Source organism: Sarcophilus harrisii, chromosome X (assembly GCF_902635505.1).
Source record: "Sarcophilus harrisii chromosome X, mSarHar1.11, whole genome shotgun sequence".
Taxonomy (NCBI): Eukaryota; Metazoa; Chordata; class Mammalia; order Dasyuromorphia; family Dasyuridae; genus Sarcophilus; species Sarcophilus harrisii.
The window spans coordinates 79087545-79111678 of NC_045432.1; the positions used below are offsets into that span (position 1 = coordinate 79087545).

Below are 24134 nucleotides of genomic sequence, written 5' to 3' on the forward strand. Positions count from 1 at the left end.
AGGCAAAGCCCCGGCTCCCTCTCAGCCCCGGTGCCTGGAGGGCCAAAGGCTTCCCGATGATGGCCTCGAGGCTGCACGTTACCAAGGGGCAGGTGAGACTGGAGAGGGACCTTGGACACTATTGAGTCCAGCTCCCTGATAACAGGGCAGAAATCAAGGCCCAGGGAACCTGACTGAGCAGGACCTTCACAGTCCTTCGGTTCAAAAGGAACAAAACCAGAATTTCAACCTGGGTCCTCTGACCTGGAAATCACTGGTCATCAGTGCCTCCGTTTCCCTAACTGTCTCTTTTGACAGACAGAGAAGCCGAGGCCGGGAGGAGCCGCTTGACTCAGCCAGCGAGTCGAGGCCCGGCCAGGAGTCCGAGGACCGATCCTGTGCTGTGGCCGCCGGGTACCGGGGGGCCCGGGTTCTGCCAGGGGGCGCTGCCCTGTGGGAGGGCCAAGCCGGCACTCACCTGGAGTCGCAGCCCGAGTGCCAGGATAAGCTGAAGGGGTCTTCAGAGAAGTTCATGGGGGCGGCGGCCGTCTCGGGGCGCCCCTCCAGCAGTTTGGCCATGTGCCATGAATGCGGCCTGGCCAGGGGGGTGGTTCTCCTGCCAACAAGAATAGGGAGGAAGTTAGCCTGGGGACTCGGGGCTGAAATCACTTCCCAGGCAGTTTCCGGCCCACCCCGGCTCCCTCCCCCGCATGCCTGAGGATGCCTTGGGAGGAGAGGGCAGCCCGCGAGGATGGCCCAGCTGGCCTCCGCCTAGGCCTTCAGGTGGGCCCTGGACAGGCCCGTCTGGCTGGGCTCCCAAGAGGAAGTGAGCAAGGGAATTGTGGGAAACCAAAGGCTGCTCCTTCAGGGAAGGCTGGAGGAAGCCCGCCAAGAGGCCCCTCCCGGCCTGCCCCGGGACCCTCGGCTGCCTCCAATGCCTGAAGTCCTGGCAAGTCCCCCAGAGGCCATGTCTCCTCAAAGCATCACCAAACACCCAAATGGCAAGAAGGAGGGGGCATCCCGGCTGCCATCTGGTCCAACCAAAAGTCCGGGTGAGGGGCACCCAGCGTCTACTTGTGGGCCCCCAGGGACCACCCCCCACCAAGGGTTTGGCTCTGCCCGTGAGGATGCTGGTCACAACCCACCATCTAGATCTGCTGCCCAAGGTTCTCCTCTCGGCCACGGCTGACCCCTCCCCCATACAAGAGACCCAGGGAGACCTTTTCAGCCCGTCTCATGTCCCGAAGGGAGCCTGCACCAAACACGGCCGTGGCGCTCCTCTCAGCTCCCACGGATCCACTCTGGCTTGGCCGTCCTCCCCAAGCACCCCAGAACCGCAGAGTCCAGCACATGCACATGAGGCAATGTGTGGACACACACGGTCACATGCACCCTGCCCCATCTCCATCTTGTCTCCCGGAGCTCCCCCTCCACCCTTCGGGGAATGCTCTTCCCTCCACCAGACCCAGGGAAGGACTGCATCTGTGCTCCCTTAGGAAACAGCGAGCTGCCAGGGAGCTCACCCTTTTCCCAGGTTCTTCTGCACAGGACCTGCCAATGGCTGATCCAGTGGTACTGGATCGGGGACCTTTGCCAAGCAATGGGACCAGAAAAAACACATGGGGGGATTCGAGGACCATGGACGGTGGTGGATGACCTTTGCCAGCCAATGGGAACCACAGATGGAACAAGAAGGGATCTCAGAGAACATCAAGTCCAGCTCCTCATTTTACAAAGGCCTCATTTAGGGCCCCAGGGAGAAGGGAGTTGTCCAAGGTCATGCAGGCAGTACAGCAGAGCCAGAACTAGAATCTGGGTCCTCCATGAGAGTCCATGGTACTGACAAAGGGCAAACCCCAGCTGGCGGAGAGGTACCCCTTGTGAAGATCTGATGGGGAGGGGAGAAAAGGGAGGGCCCCGGCAGGAGGGAATGGGGCAATTCTGGCTCAACAGCAAGACCAAGTCCCAGGGCCGGGTTTGAGGCCTGATGCCGTGCCCCGCTCACCAGCTGACCGTGCTGGTGTCCGACCAGCCCCAACCCCAACCGGGTTGGGGAAGACAAGATGCAGCCACTAGACGAGTGGATGGGCCATCGAGTCAAGGAGGGATGTCCTGGGCTAACCGGGAGTGATGGGAAAAAGTAGCCAAGAGGCTGACTGAGGCCGTTCGTCACAACTACCTTCCCAAAGCTGCCCCCACAGACGTGGGCTATTAGGGAGGAAGGGGGCTCCCAGCTCCCCAAAGGGCCTGATCCTTGGGAAGGCTTGGCTGCACTGAATGGAAATGGGGGCCAGAGACTCACTTCCTGCAAGGGACCAAAGACTTCAAATGCACAACTCGATCGAGCCACGGGCCCAACTTCGTGGGGAGCTGGCCCTTCCCCCGGCCCAGGTGCCAGACTATGGGACGGAGTGGGCCCACGCTGAGATGAGGAGGGCTTGGACTCTGGCTTAACCGCACCTTCCAGGCACAGATGAGGGTGTGGGGGGGCACCGAGGCAGGGGGCAAGAAAAGGCATCGGGGGAAACATCTGGGACTTTTAAACACATGGGGGGTGGGGTTCAAGCACCACAGACAGTGGGAGATGGCCTTTGTCAGCCAGCGGGTCGGAAAAAAAAGACGCGGGGGGGTCTGAGGACCATGGACACACACACACACACACACACACACACCATGCTCACTCCTGTCTCTCTGCATTCGCTCCGCCTGCCTGTGACAGTGCAGCCTAAGATCATGGGAACAGAGTGAAGAAACTGAGGCCCCCAGAGGTGGCCCTTGCCCACGGTCATGCAGCCTGTGAGTGGCTGAGCTGGGACTTGGGAAGCCAGAGCCTCTCAGTCCAACCCATTGCTCTCTCCCCCGCCTACCCCGCTGCCTGAAGTTACCACCCCAGCCCAGGAAGGACCAACTGTTCCCTGGGTCCGGTACCCGGGCCCTGCCCAGTGTGGGTTCTGGTTGGCCATGCCTGCAGCCCGCTGAGAGGCTGCCACCAATAGGTGAGGCCCCCCAACCTCCCGGCTGCTTGGGGAGCCGGAGCCTCGCTGTGGGGGGGCCTCTGTGTGGTGTTGGCTTAATCGTAGAAGCCCCAAGCCCCAAGGACTGTTCAAGGGGACTCTCGACACGGAGACCCAGCCCCGGCCTCCGCCTAAAGGCTTCCAAGGTAGGGCCCTGATCCCCGAGCCAGCCTGGTGGCCCAGGCCACTTTCACCCGGCCCCCTAGGGTAGCCTTTCCCTTCTGGGAACCTCCTGCCACTCTGGCTCTGCCCTCAGGAGCCGGCCATGACAAGGCTCAGCCCTGTTCCTGCCCATTGTGTCTCCAAAGCCTTTTCTCTATATGACCCAACTCCAGCGCCTTCAGTCAATCACAGGGCAGAAGCTCCAGATCCGAGCCCCGGGGCCGGCTGGTGGCCCCCGGGGGGGCCTGCCCAGGGTGGAGGGCAGAGATGGGGACCCGCCCCTTTGGCTCTCCCTGCAAAGCCTAAGTTGGCATCGGCTTCTGGGGGTGGCATATTGTATCAGAGATACAGATCTTTTGTAATAGCTTCCTTTACTCTCACACTCCATAACCCTGTTTGTCCTCGCACAGGCCCGGGGGCCCCGCAGACACATCAGCAAAGGCCGGCCTGGCTTCCCCGGGCCCATGGGGTATTTGAAGCCATCCTTTGGATGCTGCTGGGGCACCTGGGAGCATGAAGCCCTGGGCGGCTAAGGGCACAGACTCTGGGCCTCCCGGCCGGGATCCCTCCCCCTCTGGGCCTCATTTTTCTCTTCCCTAAATCCTAGGTTCTTGGAGACAGGATAGGATGGGCTCGGAACCTACCATTTTACTGGGACAGGGTATTCCCAGGGAGGAAACTGCCTCCACCAGTGCCGGCTGACACCTTCCCCGTAAGGCCAAGTGGGGGGTGCCCAGGACAGAGATTCAGGTGAAGTGATTTGCCCAGGCCCCGACGGTGAGGGTGAGGCCGAGATGGGACCAGACCCCGGGGCTGGCACTGAGGTCTCTCTGGGCCACATCACTGCTGCCGCGCTGTAATTCTACAGTCGGGGGAAACTAAGCCACGAGGCCTCCATCTAATCTGGGGACGCTTTTGCCAAAAATCTACATGCAGGCTCAGCTCAGGGTCACGGGGACCCAGCTGGCCCACAAGCCTGGGCACTTGGGAGCCAAGAGAAGACCAGCCCTGCCCCCCACACCTTGCCAACTTCTCGCTACTCTGCTTGGTAATGCCGGCAGATGCCTCGCTCCCCACTCCTCCCGGGCCTCCTGCTGCACCCGCCCTCCACCCCACCCCCAAGGGAAGAGGAACAAGACCCACGCACCTACCACGGAAGTCACCTGGGATGGAGGGTTACCCCGGGGGAGGCCAATGTCCAATCCGCTGCCCCCTCACTCAGCGGGGGCCATCGAGGGCACTAAGGGCAGGCTTAGGCAGAGCCTTCAAGCCCCAGTCCAGGATGCTCAGCTGCATCCTGGCCATCCCGGTTCCCAAAACAGAGAGGGGGGAGCTGGCGGGCTGGAGGGCAGCTGCCGGGGGCACCCGGGGCCCTGCATCCCCCTAGAAGCTGCATGGGACTGCTGGGGCCACCCTTTGGCGGTGGCTGGCAGAAAGAAGGATGGAGGCGCGGGCGGGCGGGCAGCATAAACAGCCCCCCCGGGCCCTCCGGCCCTGCCCCGTCCCGGCAGCCAATGAGCGGGCTGGGCTCCCGGCCATGGCGAGGACTCAGGAAAGGAGCAAGGAAGTGATGTTTGGGAAAGATAAAGCGGGTGTCCAAAAGGAATTTTTAAAAATACACGTCCAAGTGGGAGCGGCGAACGCCCGGGACCCAGACGCGCTTCAAAGAATTCCACGGCTTCCTGGTCCGGGGGACCCCGCCCGTCCAGCTCCCTGACGGGCTCCCGGCCGGCCCGCCAAGGCGGGGGCACGCGCAGACTCCGGCCAACGAAGGGGGGAGGTGTCCCCACTGGGAGCACCTCTTATTGGGCAGAGGGGGAAACTGAGACCCAGGGAGGGGGCAACACTTGCTGAAAGGTGAAGGGAAGAAGTGGTGGAGCTCCCAGGCCTCCCCACCAGCTGCCCTCTGTGGGTAGTGATGCTCAAGGAGCTGAGGACCGCTCCCTGGAGTGGCTGGGGGGGGGGGGAAGCAAGCGCAACTGCCTGAGGCCCCTCCCTGTCTGGGAACTGAGGGGGGCCTCAGAGGGACCCCATTCCAATCTGGGCTCTTCCATGTGGGCTCAGAGAAGCCCTTTCCCCAGGTCTGCAGCTTCCTCCTCTGGGGGGGTCGGATCGTGGGTCCCGGAGCCCACTTCCAGCCCCTCTGGTCCCCACTGGCCTGGGCACGGGACCCCAGAACTCCGGAGCTTCGTTCCCACTGGGCCGTCCCCCAGCACTGATTCCCAATCCTCTGATACCTCAAAAAGCAAAGGTTGCACTTCCTTTGGAGCCCGGGGGCCTGGGCTTTCCCACTCTGCTCCCCGGCTCTAGTGCCGGCCCTGGGCCCGCCGCCCCCGGGGCACCTGGTGGTCTTGCCCCATGTGCACCGGGAGCTCTTTCTGTCCCCACAGGGAGCCTGGCTCGGCTGAGAAGCTGCTCCTCCCTCAGCCTCCCAGGCCCTTTGCCTTCCTTACTGTGAGGGGTTGTTGGGAAGCCCAGGGGAGGCAGAGGAAAGCGTCCGGTCCTTCCAGGGCCGGGCCCTTTCATTGGACTGGGGTTTCTCGGGCCGAGTCCCCGGGCCGGGCTCCCGAAGACACATGCTGACCAGATGGTGCCCTCTGGGAGCCAGCGTTCTCCCGGGGTGGGCAGGGGCAGAGGGGAGGGAAAAACAAACATGGCATCACCCAGGAGGGAGAACAGGCTAACAACTGGGGGAGGCTGGAACCCAGAGTGCGTGGGGGGGGCTGCTGTTCACTCAGCTTACAAAGACAGAGAGAGCCAGGCAGGACAAGGGGTTAATGCCATGCTGAAGAGAGGTAAGAGGGAGCCACTGAGTCTTCTTGAGCAGAAGGCTGGTATGGTCAGATCTTGAGGTACTTTAGGAAGCCTGATTTAATAGCCATGTTGAAAGTGAACCAGAGAAGGGAGAAGTGGGAAGCAGGAAAATCCTCTCTTGGGGGCCTAGTGGGAACATCCCAGAAAGGTGAGGAGGGTCTGACCACACGAGGGAAAGGAGACGGCAGCACTGACGAGACTCGGCGGCCAAAGAGCACCTGGGGGGCGGGGGAGGGTGGCGCTCACAGCCGAGGGACTGGCACAAGGGCACCCCTGACAGAAACGGGGTGGCCGGGAAGAGATGAGATCTGGCCATGAAGCCGGGGATGGCCCGTGTGGGACATCTGGGTGCAAGTGTCAGGCCTCAACTTTCACGAGGTCTGGCGATTTTGATCTGGGAGCCATCGTCTCCATCGTGGGAATGCCCACTGGACTGGTGGGAGCCAAGGAGATCAAGTGAAAGGGGGAAGAGCAAAAAGGAGAGTAGAGGCTTTGCTTCTGGGGGCCTGGCCAATCCCTGCTCTTCGTTGGGTGCTGCCGAACCCTCGGGGATCAGCCAGTGGGGCAGACGGGAACAGACCGGCTCGGTTTCCCCGGTGCCGGCTAGCCGGTGAGGAAAGGAGGTGGTATACAGCCCACCAGCTCGCTGCTCCCTAGTAATGGGTCTCAAAGGACCCGCCTTCACTGCTGGCATCCCCTGAGCACCCCACTTTCTGCTCCGTCAGGGCTCTGGTGCTTTGAGCTTCACAACAGCCCCAGGAGTGTGGATGTGCGTGTGTCCCCACTCTAAAGACCAGAAAACCAAGGATCTGAAAAATGAACTCCCTGGCTCATGTAATCAGAGGGAGTGGGCTGAAGCAGCATGGGAAGGCGGGTCTCCTAACTGCAAGGCTGCCCCCTGCTACTCTGCCACCCACCACTCCCCCGGCGAGCGGTCCGGCCCCTAGCACTGCCCCGCTGCTTCTCGCCGGGGCCCCACGGCCGCCCGGCCCTGCCGTGTACGGCCATTCCCATCTTCCTCCTGCTGCCTCCTAGGGCAGCTCTCCCAAGTGCTTAATAAATGACTGGTGGCTAGATGGTTAGCTCCTTGGCAACTTCCTCTGCTCCTATGGCTCCGGCACTCCCCTCTGTGCAGATGAGCCGTAGCCCTTCACTTGGGCCTCCTCCCGGCTAGGCCCGGGGCCCCACAGCCACCCCGTCGGCCCCTGGGGACACGGGCTCCCGGAGGGCGGGGATGTTTTAGCTTTGGCTTTTGGGTCCTCAGTACTGGGCGCGAGGTACGTGCCTAGTAAATGCTCGCTGACCGATGCACCAAACTCACGTCCAAAACTCATCACCCAAAGACTGGGCTTGTTAACGGCAGCCCCTCATCGGGCCCCAAGTCCTCCGACACAAAGTCCCCTCCGCGCCCCTACCGGCCAGTCGCCAAGTGTCCGGGAGTCACCCTTCCCGATCTCCCCGGTCGTCGGCCCCGCTCCCAACCCTCATTCCTCCTCATGCGGACTGCGGCACCCGGCCCCTCCTCGCCTCCCTGCAGCCAGGATGTCCTGCCCCTGCCCCAGCCAGCCCGCAAACGCTGCCAGACTAATCTGCCTAATGCACAGTCCTCATCGTGGCATTCACCCGCTCACAATTGGCACCCTCCTTCTGGCCAAAGAAAGGCTGCAGTCCTTGGCTCCCCCGCCCCAGAGGTCCACTGCAAGCTGGCTCTGATCACCCTCTGCAGCTTCACCTCCCCCGCCTCCCCTGCCTCCCCACCACGGGCACCCCCACAGGCAGCTCCCTCGGTTCCAAAACAAGACCCGGGTGTCCCTGTGTCCGAACGGGGGCTGCAATCCCACCCGGCTCCCAGGGGCGCCACTATGTCCCCCAAGACAGCCCCATTCTCTTAAGCCCCGGTCATTGGAGCGACTGGCTCGGGCCTCTCGCCTCCTTCCTAATGGACTTGATGGCCTAGGAAAGGAGGAAGTCCTCAGCCAGGCCCGACCCTAGCAGGCTTTCTGCCTCTGGGCTGGGGGCACTCCTTTAGATCTGGGGGATGGAGAGAGGAGGACGTTGAAGACTGAAGAGTCGGCCACGTTGTGCTACAGGGAGGCGAGGAGAGTAAATCAAGGCCACGCCAGGTAGGGCCAGGTCTCAACGTGAGCATGAGGAGCACGGGCAGGGTGTCAAGCAGAGGCATTGTTGGGCCACACTGTCCCCTCAACCCTGGCTTTAGGTGGAGAGAACTCAGGACTGGTGAGAAGCTAGGTCGGGTCAGGGTCAGTCTGCAAACTTCTCTCAGTTCAACAAGGGAGGGGCCCTGAAGGAAAGGGAGAAGTGAGAAAAGGGCAAGAAGAAAAGGGAGAACTGAGGAAAAGGGGGCATGAGGAAGCACTTTTGGCCATTCTCATCTGAGAACCAGATGAGAATCTAAGCATGAAGACAATACGCTTTGCTGGCTTTAAAGTAAGAGGAGGAGCTTCAGGTCTACTCCCTGACTCATTTGACAATTGAGGAAACCGAGGGTCAGAAAGGTGAAGGTTAGTCAAGGTGAGCAAGGTAGAAAATGGGGTGGGGATGGTGAAAGTTCAATGACAGGGGATTGGCAGAAGTGGAAAACAAAGAGGGAGGTGGAAGGGATGGTCCCAGAGTGCCTTGCAAAGGCAAGCCATTCTCCAGGAGGCCCATCTCCACCACCAATTTTGGGGAATGATCTGGTCTAAATCCACCTTTACAGATGAGGAAACAAAGGCTGCCTTGTGCAAGTCTGAGCAGCTAAGAGCTGATGATGATGACGACGACAATGATGATGATGATGGTGATGATGATGATGATGATAATAGCATTTACACAGTGATTACTATGTGCTATTACTAGCCCCATTTTACAGCTGAGGAAACTGAGGCAGTCAATAAAGTCAAGTGACTTGCTGCGGGTCACAGAGCCAAAAGTGAGGCCACATTTGAATTCAGGCCTCCCCGACTCCAGGCCCAGCTGCCACTGTCTCGGGGCTTGGCATCCCATAGCCTTTCTGCATCCCTGAGGCCCAAGAGCGTGGAGCTGCTCTCGAGGCAACCGTGGTTCCTGTTGCTCAATAGAAACTGAGATGGAGGCGAGGAGGCTGGAAGTCGATGGGGGCCCTTTCCTCTTCTGAAAGTGTTTGGATAAGAGCAGCACAAAGGCCCGGCCTCGATTAGCCGTGTTTACTTTTGCCATTCCTCCCGCCTCCCCCCAAAGAGCACATTCCGTGGAAGCCACATGAAGGGCCGGCGGGCCAGCCCGGTGCGCCAGGAAGAGGGGCCGGGAGGGCGGCCGCTGGGCGGAACAATGCTCTGCTTGTTTATCTGCAAGAAGAGGGGAAAAAACCAGTCGCCCCTCTTGGGAGGAAGGAGGCAGTCGGGCCTTGCAGGTCTCACCCTGGGGGCCGGGGCCGCCGCATCACAACGTGAGCAGGGCTCTACTGACCCAGGTGAGGCGCTGTTGCTCCCAGCTTTGGGAACCGCGAGGGAGGTGGGCCAGGAGGCCGGCAGCCCGTGTCAGAGGCCCCGTGGGATCCTCAGCAAATTGTTCCCCCTTCTCTGCTTTCCCTCGGTTTTTAGACCGCATGAACCCCGCTTCTGTCTTCTAGCTTCGGACTAGGGCCTAGAACTGGGTGAGAACCCCCTTCTCTGAAGCCGATTGTGGGCTACTGACAGTGGCGGAGAGCCTGACGCCGGCGCGTGCACGGACTGGCAGGGGCGTGTGACCTGTGAGAAAATGCTCTGACAGCTGGGGTGGCTCCCTCACAGGAAGGGCGCCCCATCTTCCCAGCCCCGAGGCCTGCTCGCTATCCATTAACGCATGCTGCTGGCACCGGGACCCAGCTCCTCTGACCCAGACAAATAGGCAGAGAGAGACAGAGAGAAACATGAGAGAGACACAGAGACAGAGACAGAGAGACAGAGGGGGGGCAAGAGAGACACAGAGACAGTGTCAGCTAGGCAGAGATACTTAAGAGAAGACCAAACTTGAGCACCAAAGCTCTGGTCCCCTGCGGGCAGAGGTCCAGGGTTCTGACACAGGCTCAGTCCCTGGGCACTGTGGGCCAGGAATCCTGAAGGAAGGGAGTCAGCCTTTGAATGAGGCTCTTGGCCTTATTTTCCTTGTTTGTGAGAGGTTTTTTGGGGCTGACCTTCGCTGCTTCAAGCTGCGCTTCTGAGAGCCTCCCCCTCACTACCTCCCGCACCATGATCTGCCGGCAACCGAGGCCTAGAAAGCTTGCCGAAGCCACTTGGGGTCCATTGAGATCTCCCGCTTTCTTCCTCCCCTGCCCTGGGAATGCCGCGGGGCACCTGGGCCGCCAGAGCCCACCGCACCCTCCCAGGAAATGGACATCTCAGCTGTTCACATGCACCCGGCTCGAGGCATAGGAGGTGCTTCCGGTGCTGACTGGCTGACTGCGTGACTCTGGACAAGTAACACACCTCGATCTGGTCAAGGGGCAATTCTCTGTCATTCACCTCTCTGCTCTGGGAGTAGGGTCACATCCCATCTGGGACATCCCATCAAGCATTTCCAAGGGAGGAAACTGAGGCTGTGATACTAAGTGAGACACCTGATGCCACCCAACTGAGCATCTGGTCACGCTGGGCCCGGCACTGCCAGCGAGGCCTCAGGCCTCAAGGGGTGGCGAAGGGGCAGGTCCCTTGGGGGACAAAGCTCTGCAGCTGGCCCCCACCTGAGAGGGGCTTCTGTCCTCCAGAAGGCCGAGCCGTGAGGAAGCCGCCATCTTGGCAGCCCAACTCCGCTCCTTGGCCGAGGCCCCACCGGCGGGACTAGCTCCATTTTCCCGTCCTGTGCTGGTCCAAAAATGGGGGCACCTGTAACTCTGAGTGGCCTCCAAGGAGTCTTTGCGGGAGCCTGATTTGGAGAGGATTCCAAAGAGCTCCGCCCCCCAGATGCCTTTGGCTTCTGGGAAGTGACCCCCCAGGAGACAACCCCAAAGGGAGAACTTACACTTGGCCCAAGTTCATCCCATCAGCGTATTTCTCACAGCTAAAGACTGGGCCTGGGGCTGGGGCCTGCCAGGAGGGGATGGGGGTGGGATGGAGCCCAGCTAAGCACACCTGAGTTTGTTAACATGGAGTGTTAACAAATGGGCCCCATGGGGGCCACGTGCACACATGCCAAGACATGGGAACTAACCCACAGCAGAAAGAGAGACCACAAGACCTGGGCCTGGTACTCACAGCCATGCCGGTGCCATGCTGGCGCCACTTTGCCCCATGGACCAGACCATGGTGGGCCATGAGAGGTGCCCAGAGAGAAAGCGATCGCCCAAGGATACCCAGCCAGCCTGGGCTGCCGGGATCTCTGGCTTGAATCCAACTTCCAATTAAAGAGTTCCTTCTGGCTGGAGACCAAGTTGAAGACACTGAAGTCCCCCAGAGATGCCAGAGCCGAGGGGGCTTTTTCTCCCTTCCCAAGCGCCACTCAGGGGCCTTGTCCCACAGGAAGCCTTCCTTGATCCTTCATTACCTTCTACCTGATTTCTGACCCAGCCCCAATCAATCCGGCCTCCCCATAGATACCAAAGCGACAGTCCTAAAGTCCTGCTCTGCTCAAGAAACCTCGACAGCTCCCTATGGCCTGTAGGACCAAACAGGAGGATCTCTGGGGTTTGGCATTTGAGTGTGCAGCTTGAAGCCGACCTTCGCTGCTCACTGTCTTCGGGGAGCCAAAAAACCATCTGGCTGCACCTTAGCTGGCCAGGGAGCAGCAGTTCCAGTTGCTACAGAGGCCTGTGGGCCTGAAAGATCCCCTTCTAACTCATGGAGGTGAGGGATTATGGGATGGGGAAGAGAGCAGCTTTGCAATGAGGGGAGCTGTGAGCCTCCTTGAACCTCACAATCCTCTGTCAAATCAGCAGGTTCAACTCTGGGGTATCCTTGTTCCCTTTGCCAAGCCTAAAGCCAAGAATAACAACAATAAGACCAAAGGAGGACATGTGTGTGTGTTACCCATGTGCATGTGTATATACATGTGTGTAAATATGCACGTGTGTCTATTGGGTGTGAGTGGATATAGTGTGTATGTGTGAACTATATTGTATATACATGTGTGTACACGGATGTATAGTGAACTATATTGTGTGGACATGTGTGTGTATGTGTGTGTGTGTGAGTGTGTGTGTGTATGTGTGTGCATGTGTGTGGAAAGGGGTTCAGGGAAGACCTGAAGACAGCCTGGGGATCTCGGCAGGCCCCGCAGGGCCTTCTCCCTGGCTAAGCCAGTCCCTGAGGCGAGCGAGGCGGGCACGGGATGCCTTCTCCTTGGCGAGGATGGAGACCGCTCAGTGCTGGCTGGCATGCAGCAGCTGCCTCCCTCTCCCCCTTCCCCTTCCCCCTCTGTTTCCAGATCGCTGGCGTGTGGAGGCGTCTAATTGATTCCCAAATGTTCTACAAAGGCCCCTGGGGACCTCCCGCCTCAGAGATCTTGATACCCACACAGGTCCGCTGCTTCATCAAGCTACTTTCCTTTTCTTTTCCAGAGCCTTGTAACCGGACCTCAGATCCCAATACCAATTTCCAACAGGCAATCTATCCACGGCCGATGAAGTGGCGGCCTTCGAGGAAGGCCGAGGGCCTCCTCCTGCCCTGCCTCCATCCTCACTGCTGGCCCCGCTTGAGTTCCACTCACAACCTCTTGGATGGAGGGCACATCAATGGGTGATGATTTCAGGAAAACAAAATCTCATTTAAATTAGAAAAAGTTGTCAAAATCTTGGGGCCAGGGATCACGGCGGCCGGAGCATAACTGACGAGGGCTTGCGGCCACTGAGAAGTGGGCTACAGTGGGCGTGGCCAACTTGGAGGCGATGGGCTCGAATCCCAACTCCACCACCCAGCAGCTGGGGCACTTTGGCCAAATGCTTTGCTACTCTGGGCCTCAGTTTCCTGCTCTGTAAAATGGGACTGGACTCAGTGATCTCTAGGGCCCTTCTAGCTCCGGCTGCCTACTGCTGCTACTTAACACAAGTACTGAGTGCCAAAGGAAGAAAAGAAACAGCTTGATATCAATGCACCCTCGAAGAACTCATAGTCCAGGAAGAAGACAAAGGATATGTGTCTGTGAAAAAACTGGGGAGCAAAGCACTGTGGGACAGGACGACTTTGGAGTTCCCAACTCAGTTTCAGCCACAGCTCTGCGTGTGTGTCTGTACACATATGTACATATGTGTGACTCACTACAAACCAACTCTCCTGCCAAGGGGTTCTGCTCCAGCGGACGTGGTGCTGACCCTCGAGAATCTGGGAACAGAGGATCCTCCTTCCTAACCTTCCTCAGACCCCGCCCCCACCCCAGAGATCAGTTTCCCAGAAATGGCCGTCCACCTCCGTCTCCTTTGCCGTTCCCCCAACATTCATTCCCACCGTTTCTCCCCTAGCAACTAGTCCCTCCCTGATACAGAGAAAAGCATCCAGTCCTGAATTTTCCCTCGTTAGCTCTTCTGACTTTTAAAGGATGAAATTATCATTAAGCAAAGACAAGAAGCCATTAGTCGTTCTGCTCCCGGCAGAGGGGGAGGGGAGCTCCAGCAGATGTCTGGATAATTGAAGTCTCGTGTCTTCATTATTGCTCCGTCCCCTCCTCCCTACTAATTGGCTCTGGCCCCCACCCCACACAGTCCGCGCGCTGCTCCCTCTGGCGCCCTGGGATTTCATCCCCAAAAGATAAGTCTGAGAACCCCAGGCCGGATGCCCCCCCCGCCCGCTCCCAGTCCCCCCCCCACACTGATCAGCCGAGGACCCCAATCCATACGCTTAGAGGGCAAACAGAGAAACGGGTCTAGTGACTAAGGAGCCATCCCATGGCGGAGGAATCGGCCCGAATCTGGGCCACAAGGGCAGAACAAGGGCAGGGCTGATGAGAGGCAGATTAGGGCTAGAGAAGGGAAGGCTCGAAAGTGCTAGAGGTGGAAGCTGTCCCCAAGGGCAATGGGCTGCCCTTGGAAGGTGGTGGGACTCCCTGCTGCAGGGGACTCTGGGGGCTGAGAATCTCAAAAGGACCCTTCCTACTAGAATGTTCTGGCTTCTAACAAGTACAACCGGTCAGCCAGAAAGATGAGAACTTGTGGCTTTTGCTCAGGTTGTGTCCTTGTTGACCTCTCTGTGGCCTTTGACACCGTGGATCACTCTCTAGTCCCTCGAGGTGCAGGTTACCATTTGTCCTGGTTCTTCTCCTCCTCCTTCTCTGCCCACTCCTTGCCTGTCTATCCTAGAGATCACACCCGCTAACGATAGGGTCCCCCAAACTCTTTCTGTAGGAGGGGACGGCTGCGCTGAGCTGTGAAGGAAAGCAGGGATTGTAAGAGAGGGGGGTGAGAAGGGCGAGCACAGCGGGCCCGGGGCCCAGAGATGAGACGTGGAGCGGTGAGTGTGGGGAGTGACAGGGAGGTTGGGTTTGGCTGGACCGCAGGCTGGGAGCGGGCTGCTGGGGACCTTAAATTTCAAGATGGGACTGAAGGTGATGGGAAACACCTCAGGGTCATTCCCTCCAAGCATTTAGCAGTGAAGGATGCAGGGAAACAGGGTGATGGCTGGGGGTGGGGGGAGGGCAGCAGCAGGGGAGCTGTGATTTGAGTCTGTGGGTTGAGAGGAAAGGCCTGGCCACAAAGTAAAACCCAAAGACACATGAGAGAGAAAAACCTGGGGATGGGGAAGGTGGGCCCAAGTGGGGACCACCTCACCTGAACGGACCAGCATGTGTAGAGTGAAGGGACATCATCAGGGAGCTTCCCGAGAAGCCAGAGAGCCACAAGGAGCTCCAACTCAGCGAGACCATTCACCTCTCCGAGCCTCTCTTTTCTCTCTAAGAGGACTTGGAAATCTAAGCTGTTATCACATCACTGCTCTCCCCTTGAGAAACATCGGGACACCAAGCTTTGTCTCAAAACAAGGAGTGGGTCTCACCTCCAGTGGCGTGGAGGACCAAAAGCCGGTTCTCCCTCCTCTCATCCTGGGCAAATGGCCCGGGAAGCCTTTTCTTAAGGACAGAGAAGAAATCCAAGGAAGGGCCGGGTGGCCATTGACCTCTTTGGGCTCCCTTAACGTCTGGACCCCTGTGGATTTAGCAGCTCTGCCCAAACCCACGTTCGTCCAGGAGGAGGGAGGTGAGGGGCACGTGGACCTCCGCCCTCTGTCCTCCACTCCGGGCAGCTCGCACGTCCCGGGCCCCACGGCTTAGAAAGGCCCCCAATGAACCTGAGAACGTCCAGAGAAGCGCAATCAGGCTGGTGAAGGGCCTCAACTCCAGGCTGCTCAAATGGTAGTCAGGGACATGGCTTTGCTACTAATGCGGGCGGGAGGAACCACAAGCTCTCTGCCAAGACAAGCTGTTTGCAGAATCAATCTTTCAGTAATGGAGGCCGGGCTGCTTTCAAATAGGGGAGGAGGCCCTCCGGCTCCATGTGGGACCAACAAATGTGGTTTCCCAGTGTTCTGATGTAAGAAAAACTACAATAATAGGTAAATAATGAGCATACTTAGACCTAGAACTCAATGTTTAATTATGATAACTATGAATAATGAGTCGGAATCACTTTGTGTCCCCAAAGTAAAATTGGGCCATAACGGAGAGGGAGGGAGATGCGGCAGGACCCACCGTTAGCATCCATAATTATGCATTTAGGTTCAGAAAATGAATAAGTGTCTGGCGGCCCGGGGAACCGACAACAGGGAGGCTCCCGGCGAACGCACCGGAGGTCGGTCCACGGCTAATCGGCGCCCACGTACACACGCCAGAGATGCTTGATTTTATCGGTATTTACAACATATTACTCCGAAGCGCCATAAACCAACGGGCCCAGGATGAATAGATCTCCCTTTGAAAAGAGGCTTTGACGAGCCTCTGCACACATCGTACACATTAAAGTTTTATGATGCGTAGTAAATAAATTAATTTTTACTTAGCAGTGATTGTGTTCCACAGATGAAATAAACCCTCTGTAATCAAGTGTCAACTTCGGCCCTGATGCTTCATATAAGGAACACACGGTCGGGGGGAATCTAAGCCCATTGGGAACAAGAGGCTAGATTAGAAACAAATGGAGTTTTGTCAGGCCCGCTTAATGGCCGCCTTATTAAATAGAGCACATTTCCCAGGAACCTAGGAAGGAATGGAAAAGGGGGATTACAGAACTTTACCTTGGGGAGTTGGAAGCACAGCCAAGCCCAGGCCGGGGGAAACCGAGTCTTCGCCTTGGCCATGGTGGCCTGACTCGGACATATCATGGCATCCGTCTACTTTCTCTCAGGCAGATATCGGAAGCCTGACTCCCCTATCTAACAGTTACAAGATTTCAAAGTCACAGAGTCCAACGGATTTATTTAAAAGTGAGAAAACCACAAAGAAAATAACGAGGGAGCTGTCCAGCCTCAAGAACCAGGGAGCTCCCTGGCCCTGAAGGTGCTTAAGAAGAGGCCTGAGGATATGCTGGAGATTCCCATTCTCTGAAGCTCCTTGCAATGCTGACAGTCTTCAATTCTTTTTTTTTTTAAATTTATTTCTGCTAAGGCAATTGGGGTTAAGTGACTTGCCCAGGGTCACACAGTCAGGAAGTGTTAGTGTCTGAGGCCAGATTGGAACTCGGGTCCTCCTGACTTCAGGGCTGGTGCTCTATCCACTGCGCTACCCAGGTGCCCTGTCTCCAATTCTTAAATCTTGTTTAAAAGCAGCTTCAAGACCAAGTGGAACCCAAACATCCAATGCCCTTTTTGGGCTCAGGGCTGCCACCCTCACTATTGTTGCCATCTCTTCCTAAGAGTAGTTTGTTGAACCATTAGAAAGTGCTTTGGGGGGCAGCTCGGTGGTGCAGTGGATAGAGCACCAGCCCTGAAGTCAGGAGGACCCGGGTTCCAATCTGGCCTCAGACACTTAACACTTCCTGGCTGTCTGCTGAGACAATTGGGATTAAGTGACTTGCCCAGGGTCCCACGGCCAAGTGGGACTTTGCCATCAGAGAAAACCCAACTTGGGCTCACATTTCCAACCCTCCCCCCAAAAGCCAGAGCTCATGGCCATTCTGGATGGGATTTCCCCAAGCTAGTTTCCTGTACCTAAGGAAGGCCCTACCTTCTCAGCAGAGCCTCCTTCCCTTCCGGGCCCACCTCTTCCATGCAGCTGTCCCTACTTTGTCCCTTGGCATAGACTTGGTATTGTGCTTATGTGTACACGCGGTGGGCCGTGAGCTTTCCGAGGGTAGCCCCGTCGCCTCCCCCAGAAGGCACGGCCTTCCTTCCACTGCTCCGCAGCCACAGCCTGGGCTGGCAGCTTCACCTGAAGGCTCTCACTCCCCGCCATCTTTGCCAGACTCCCTGGCACCCTCTCCAAAGCAGACACAGCACACGAGCCCACAGGAAGCGCAGTAGCAGAGGGCCAGAAAGGAAACAGGAAGCACCATATCCTGGCCGAAGAATTCCTCAGCCCGACCGCGGAGCAAAGAAAACAATCCCGGTTCGGATTCCAACACTCACATTCCGATGGGACTTGAAGAAACACGACCAGGAGCCGCCATCTCTAGACTGCTTCCCCCCGAGGACTTCCCCTCCCCCCCCTCCGTGATCTCCCCTGACCCTCACAGTAATTAGGCAAGGTCAGTTCTACAGGCAGAATCTCTCCCTTTCTAACAGCTGAAGAAACTGAGCTTCACAGAAGTAAATTAACTTGGCCAAGGTCACAGAGCTCTGACCTCCCATCACAGCCACTTATCAAAATCCCACCCGGCCTTCGGTCTGGACAAGCTTAACATTTTAATCGATAACGGCATACACTGAACGCTTATTAAACTTGCAGATGACACGAGTCGGGTCGGGATGGAGAACGTGTTGCACGATGGGGGTGGAAGCCAAGGAAGATTACAAGACACTCCAACCTCAGGCTGCATTTAATGAGATCAAACGGCCCGGGAGTGGCTGGAAAGCCTCACAGCGGTCTGAAGAAGTGTCGCCAAGGACAAGATGGACAGCGCAAGTTCGTGTGAAAAAGACCTGAGGGTTTGGACGGAACGCGCCCCCTCCTCCCCCCGATGGGTCAGCAACATGCTAGTGCTGCCACAGAGGCTCTGGTCAGCTTCGTCCCCACTGAGGGAGGGATCCGGGGGCCAGGATCACGGAGGCAGGCGATGGGCGGCCCTGGGGAGCCTCGGTCCAGTTCTGGCCGCCATGGGTCAGCAAGGACGGGGAAAGGTAACCAAGAGCTAGGGAAGACTTTAGACTCACAGGATCCCAAATGAAAGCTGCAAGGGCCCTTAGAGGATTTCGAATCCATTTTCCAGATGCAAACATCAAGATCCACTAAGGGGAAGGGATCACACACATGCCAGAACCGGTATTCACACTCAGATCCCCTGACTCCGAATCCAGCTCCTCCTTCCACTATACCTCCTACACAGTATCTAGAGAATACATAATGTCAAGAGAACGGTGGTCATGCCATACGAAGCCCGAGCAAAGGAAGTAGAGATGTTTAGCCTGGAGAAGGAAAGATACAGAGGGACCATGGCAATCAGCCCTGATGTGCTTGGTCCCAGGGGCAATGGGTACAAGCTACAGAGAGGTAGCTCAAGGTTTGATATGTGACCAAGAGTTGCATTAAGTCACAACTCAGGCGACTGGGGACCAAAGAGTATGGTGCAAATGGGCTGTTAAGGGGTCAGTGGGCAAAGAGCCACACCTGAATCTCCACAGGCCACAAAGATTTGCTAGTTTATTTATGTGAAAGTACCTTCACAGCCCCAGCCCTGAAGTCAGGAGGACCTGAGTTCAAATCCAGCACTTAACACTTCTTGGCTGTGTGACCCCAGGCAAGTCACTTAACCCCAATTGCCTCATGGAAAAAAATACCTTCATGGGCTTAAGCCAATACAACAGAGCAAGGCAGTCGTACTGAATGAGCCTCTCGTTTCTTTTTTAAACGGGCCGTCCGCCTTGATGTGGATCTAATGCTGCCTCAGTTGACATCTTCTCATAAAGAGATTTCTTCTTGATACAAAGCCTCCCTGAAATCCAAAGTCACTCAAGATGGATCTACTAACATGAGACAATGGGAAAGAACAAGTAATTCCCAGTCGGGGGAGCTGGTTTCGAATCTCAGTTGTTATTCTGTGACATGCTTCAGTTTCCCTATCAACAAAATGAGGGAACTGCAGTAGATCATCTCTAAGGCCCCTCCTAGCTGTCTCTCTGTGCTGCTGGGCATGCTCTACAGTGGCAAAACAAAATGGCCGAAACATATCTTTTATCTCCCGCTCCTTCCCTTTGCACAGGCCGGACTCCATTTCTAGAACCTTGACGTCACAGAATCCTCACGGGGCAGCTCAGGCGCACGTCCAACATGAGGCCTTTCTTGGATCCCCTCCCTGTTGGGATTCCCTTTAGTGACCTGTTTGTGATCCTCCTTGTATAATAAATAATACAACCAGGGACCGATTAGTCCCAATAACGGGTTCCGTGAACGGGTTCCCTCCTCTTTCCCGTTACCATTCTGGATGTTTTGCTTGCACAGGAAACATGTTTTTTTCGGTTGTTGGGTTGGAACCTTTCTTCTTCTAGATCATCCTTCACTTTTGTGTATTAGCATTATCCCATCCACAGGTCTCTTCTGGTTCTCTGGTGAGACTCGCTTTTCCGTATTTGGCCATGGGATCGATCCCCCGTCTCCTCTCGTTTTGGATCATTTTCTTCATTTTGCGCTCTTTATTCAGAGATGCTCGAGCTCGTTGCCCAGATCTGGAAGCCTGATGGCTGGACTGTCTTCTCTCGTAAATCATTCCATCTGTTGATTGATCTGCTTATATTTAAGGTCTTTGATCTGTCTTCTTTGGAAACTTCTCATTTTGGGTTTTTTCACCTTTATTCCCCGCCCCACTCCATTGCTCGTTTTCTGGCTCCCTCCTCTGTCACAGCGGTTTCCCCAGAAGCCGGGTCGCGAATGATCTCAGCCTCCTCCCATGCTGGATACTCATGGTTCACCATCCCGGGTCTCCGCCCCAAGGGACTTTTGGGTGCTCAGAAGTGGCCCTGGTTGGATGCCGGGCTCTTTCCCTCAGGGTTGGCAGGGATTGCCCGCCCCCTACCCACAGCCTTGCTCCCCTAGCCTAGCAGGTCACAGAGCCATAATGCTGGCACCATTGCGGCCAGAGGGGATTTCTTTGGTTTGGAATTGGGGTCTCCTAGACTCTGGGAGAAGGAGGGGCCCACACCCATCCTGCCCCGGTCCCTCTGTCCCCTGTTCCCCTATAGAAATCTTTTGGAGCCCAGAGTGCTGCCACGCTGTTGGCATTGAAAAGAGAGAGGGGTCCAGAGTGCTAGACTGGGCCTGGTTGCGAGCTGGGATGGGGGTCTGGGGGCAGCCTAGTGGGGAGTGGAGGGAGGGTGATGCTATCGGGTCATGGGATTTTTCATTTGGTTTTGACCTTCTTTTGGGTTCCAGGAGTCCCCGACCATGAAGATAATTCGAGTCACTTTCTCTGTGGCGTACGGTTTTTGTTTTACAGAAGTTGGAGATGTGAGGATCACAGAAAACATCAAGTCCTCCATTTTTTGAACCATATGTATGGCTCGACCAAAATGGACTGAGTTACGACGCTCAGTCGGGAGGCAAACCACGGAGCTCATCCATCAGTATTCGGCCGATGAGCCGGGCCCGAGACTGACTAGGGGAAGGATGACAGATACCTACTATGTGCTGGGCACGGCACTAAGTGCTACAGAGACACGTACAAGCAACTCAGGCAGTGCCCGTTCTCCGAGAGCCAATGTAGTACTGGGGAAAGAGGGAGCTAGAGCCCGAGCCCAATGGCCCTCTGGAACACCGATTGTACAATGCCTTCAGAAGTCTCAAGTGCTTTTTGCTGCTAAAAGCCATTCTTGGAGCCCACGTATTTTCCCAGTGAGGCTATTTGGTCATAAATCAAGAAACGCCGTGATCTCAGAAGAATCGAATTACCAGTGACCCAACCGCGAGCAGGGCAACGCGAGCGGCAGACGCGGGTGTCTCGAGCATGCCGCCACGCACAAACTAGGGCATCGGACACCGAGGACACCCTGAACAGGTGGCTGCTCAGCGGGCACTTACCGAACACCCACTCGCAGCCGGCGCTGTGTCATTTAGGGGTTGCCACCAGTCACATAGTGGGAGTGAGGGAGAATGGTTAGAGCTCTTCATTAGGACCCACTCCACAAGGGCCAGGCACAATGGGCCGATTGATCACAAGGCAATTTGATAACAGCATCAACCGGGAGTGATCCGAGGGCCGTGGGCCAGCCCATGAGCTCTCGGATTCATCAAAGGTGGGGACAATGCACGACCCCGGTTCCGGGGAGCAGAGAAGTTCTCGTTTAGAAAACAGTCGCCCCTAAGGCACTTGCTCGCTGTAAATCTCTCTGCCATCTTGAGATCCGCGTGCCTCGAAGGTCAGACTTCATGGCAACGGCAGGCGACGGCCGCTCGGGCCCAGCTTCTCTGAGACATGATGAAGCCCCTTGGAGGCTGACGGCAAGAGAGAAGTCAGCGTGAGAGGTTAGGGGAGCTGGAAACAGGGAGAAGCCTGAGTGGGAAGGTAGACCGGGCCCCTGGGGAGCCTTTGTCTGGGTGAGAAGCACACGGCTAGCATTGGGACTCCCCGGCTACAGTTCTTGCCATCAAAGCCACCTGGGTAGATATTCTTGCTGCAGCCCAGTCACAACTGGGGGGTCTCTCCAAAACAGACTTCCTTTTCAGATGCCCACTGAGTCATTGTGCCCCCGCCCTTCTTAGGGAAGGCAGGAGGAAGGCTGCACTCGGAGTTATAGCTACAGCTGAGAGTTGGGGCAGAGGCAGCCCATCTTTCTGGCATTGGAGTCATGAGCCTATAACCGCTCACATACACACACACACACACACACACTCCCATGCTCCCCCATTCCCATCCATGATCCTTCCTGACCTTAGTGGAGGGAACCCGGCAAAAATCTGCTGGAGAGCCGCAGTAAAAAGGGACAAAGGGCAAAAGGTAGGATGTCAAAATCCACCATCCCAGGTTTAGAGGTTGGATGAGTTGGGGTCAAATCTCAGCTCTGCCATTTGTTGTGTGTGTGACCTCAGTGAATCACATGACAGCCCTGGACTCACTTCCCTTCCAGCTTCTGCAAATGGTTTCTAAGCTTCCCGGTCCTTTCCATGCCAGTCCGGCCCGACCCAACTTGGAAACCAAAAGAGCAGATATCAGAAGCCGGTGTCCAAGGAGGAGGCTCGACCACTGTGTACTAAGGAGTCCGTCGTGGCCTCCATCCCAGCATGCTCTCTTCTTTCTTCCAAGCTCAACCCAGTAGAGTCCCCTTGAACAGTCCTCGGGGCCCGGTGCTTCTAAGCCGACACCACACGGAGGCCCCCCCCACAGTGAGCAGCCGGGAGGTTGGGGGGCCTCACCTATTGGTGGCAGCCTCTCAGCGGGCTATGGGCATGGCCAACCAGAACCCACACTGGGCAGGGCCCGGGTACCGGACTCAGGGAACAGTTGGTCCCTCCCGGGCTGGGATGGTAACTTCAGGCAGCGGGGTAGGCGGGAGAGAGAGCACTGGGTTGGGCTGAGAGGCTCTGGCTTCTCAAGTCCCAGCTCGGCCGCTCACAGGCTGCGTGACCTTGGGCAAGGGCCACCTCTGGGGGCCTCAGTTTCTCCACTCGGGGGCAAGGACTTGCACCAAGTGACTGGTGAAGCAGCAGCCAAGCGATAGAGGTGGCCAGTAGAGCGCTCCCCAAGGGTCCCCCCAGCTCTGCGAGAAGTTTTCCAGCTGCTGCTGGGCACCGTGGGAGCGTTTTGCACGGGAGTCTAAGTTGTTAGGCACGCCCCCTCCCCCCAGGGGAGCCAACCTCCCTGCCACAGGCTCTCGGGGGAGCTCTGGCCAAAGGCAGGCTCGCGTCCGCCATCTCTCCATCAGGACCGTGATTAATTCAAGAGCAAAGTGCTTGAAAGACATTCGGGGCCTTCTTTACAAGGTGGTCCCTTGGCATTCACAGTCGTGTACTGGGAAGGCGGGGGGAGGCTGGGAACCGAAAGAGCCTCCGGCCCACACGTCCGGCCCCCTGGTTCTACAGGGAAGGAAACTGAGGCTCCGAAAGGGAAAAGGAGAGGCCCAAGGTCAGCGAGATAATAAGGAACAGGCCTGGAATCCCAGTCGGAGTTCTGTGGTCCCTTCCCGCCGCGCCCTGGGGCCTCCGGAGTTATTCGTCTGAATTATTTTTATTGTTCTTATGAGCAGCTGGTTGCCATTTTTCGTGTCTATCAAAAGCCCATTTTTTTCTAGAATGGTCAATCTGTATAAATATAATTTCTAGAGAAAAAAAGAAAACTGCCCAACAGGAAGGAAGTGGGCCTGACCTGGACAGGGAAAGGGACTAACAGCTGGGGGGGGGGGCAGAAGGCAGTGGGGCTCAGCAGGGACAGGGGCCTGGGAGGCAGTGGGGCTCAGGAGGAACAGAGGGACCAGGAAGTGGTGGAGCCCAGCTGGGAGAGAGTAGGGAGAGCGGGCCAGGAGGTGGTGAGACTCAGTGAGGGGGGGCAGGAGGTGATGGGGCTCAGCGAGGGGGGGGGAAATGACTGGGAGGCAGTAGAAGGCAGGGTAGGAGGGTGGGTAGCGCTAGACCTAAGAAGTCTCCCTTTCTTATTACCCACTCAAATGCCAGAAAACTGTGAATCCCTCAAAACGGGATGTGTACGGGGGCCATTTACCTTAACACGGTTATTAACACATCCCTTCCTGTCTTGTAAACAAATGCCAGACTGGGCCAGTGACACATCGATCTGATTTACTCTTCTTTGTAGCTGGCCACCCTCCCCGTGGAGGTCACACCGGAGCTGACATAAGAAAGATGGAGCCAGCACCTCCCCCTCCCCACCCCTCAGCAAACGGCTATTTTTAAAGCTCCGAGGCCGCCTCTCGGACTTGAATAAGCTCCATTATCTGAAAATATCTTCCCGAGTCCCATCTTCCTATCCATTAATCACCGTGGCGGCGCTCCCCTGGCCCCTCACCAAGGTCCTCTTCATTTGTTAGGGTATAAAAAAGTTCCAGCCCGTTCAGAATCCTTGCGAGACGTCTGCTCGCAGGACTCTAGTCCGCGGTGCCGTGAGTCCCTCCCAGAAGGCAACTGGGGGAGAACGCTCCG

The 24134-nt window shown here is 57.0% G+C and overlaps 1 protein-coding gene across 1 annotated transcript in view; it reads right to left on the reverse strand.

Annotated features, from left to right (window-relative positions):
- SHROOM4 (shroom family member 4) overlaps positions 1 to 24134 on the reverse strand; it is a 127958-nt gene that overhangs the window by 22911 nt on the left and 80913 nt on the right. The window contains exon 3 of the mRNA XM_031944810.1: positions 458 to 595. Coding sequence (XP_031800670.1) covers positions 458 to 595 — 138 coding nt within the window. The remainder of the gene's footprint in view (positions 1 to 457; positions 596 to 24134) is intronic.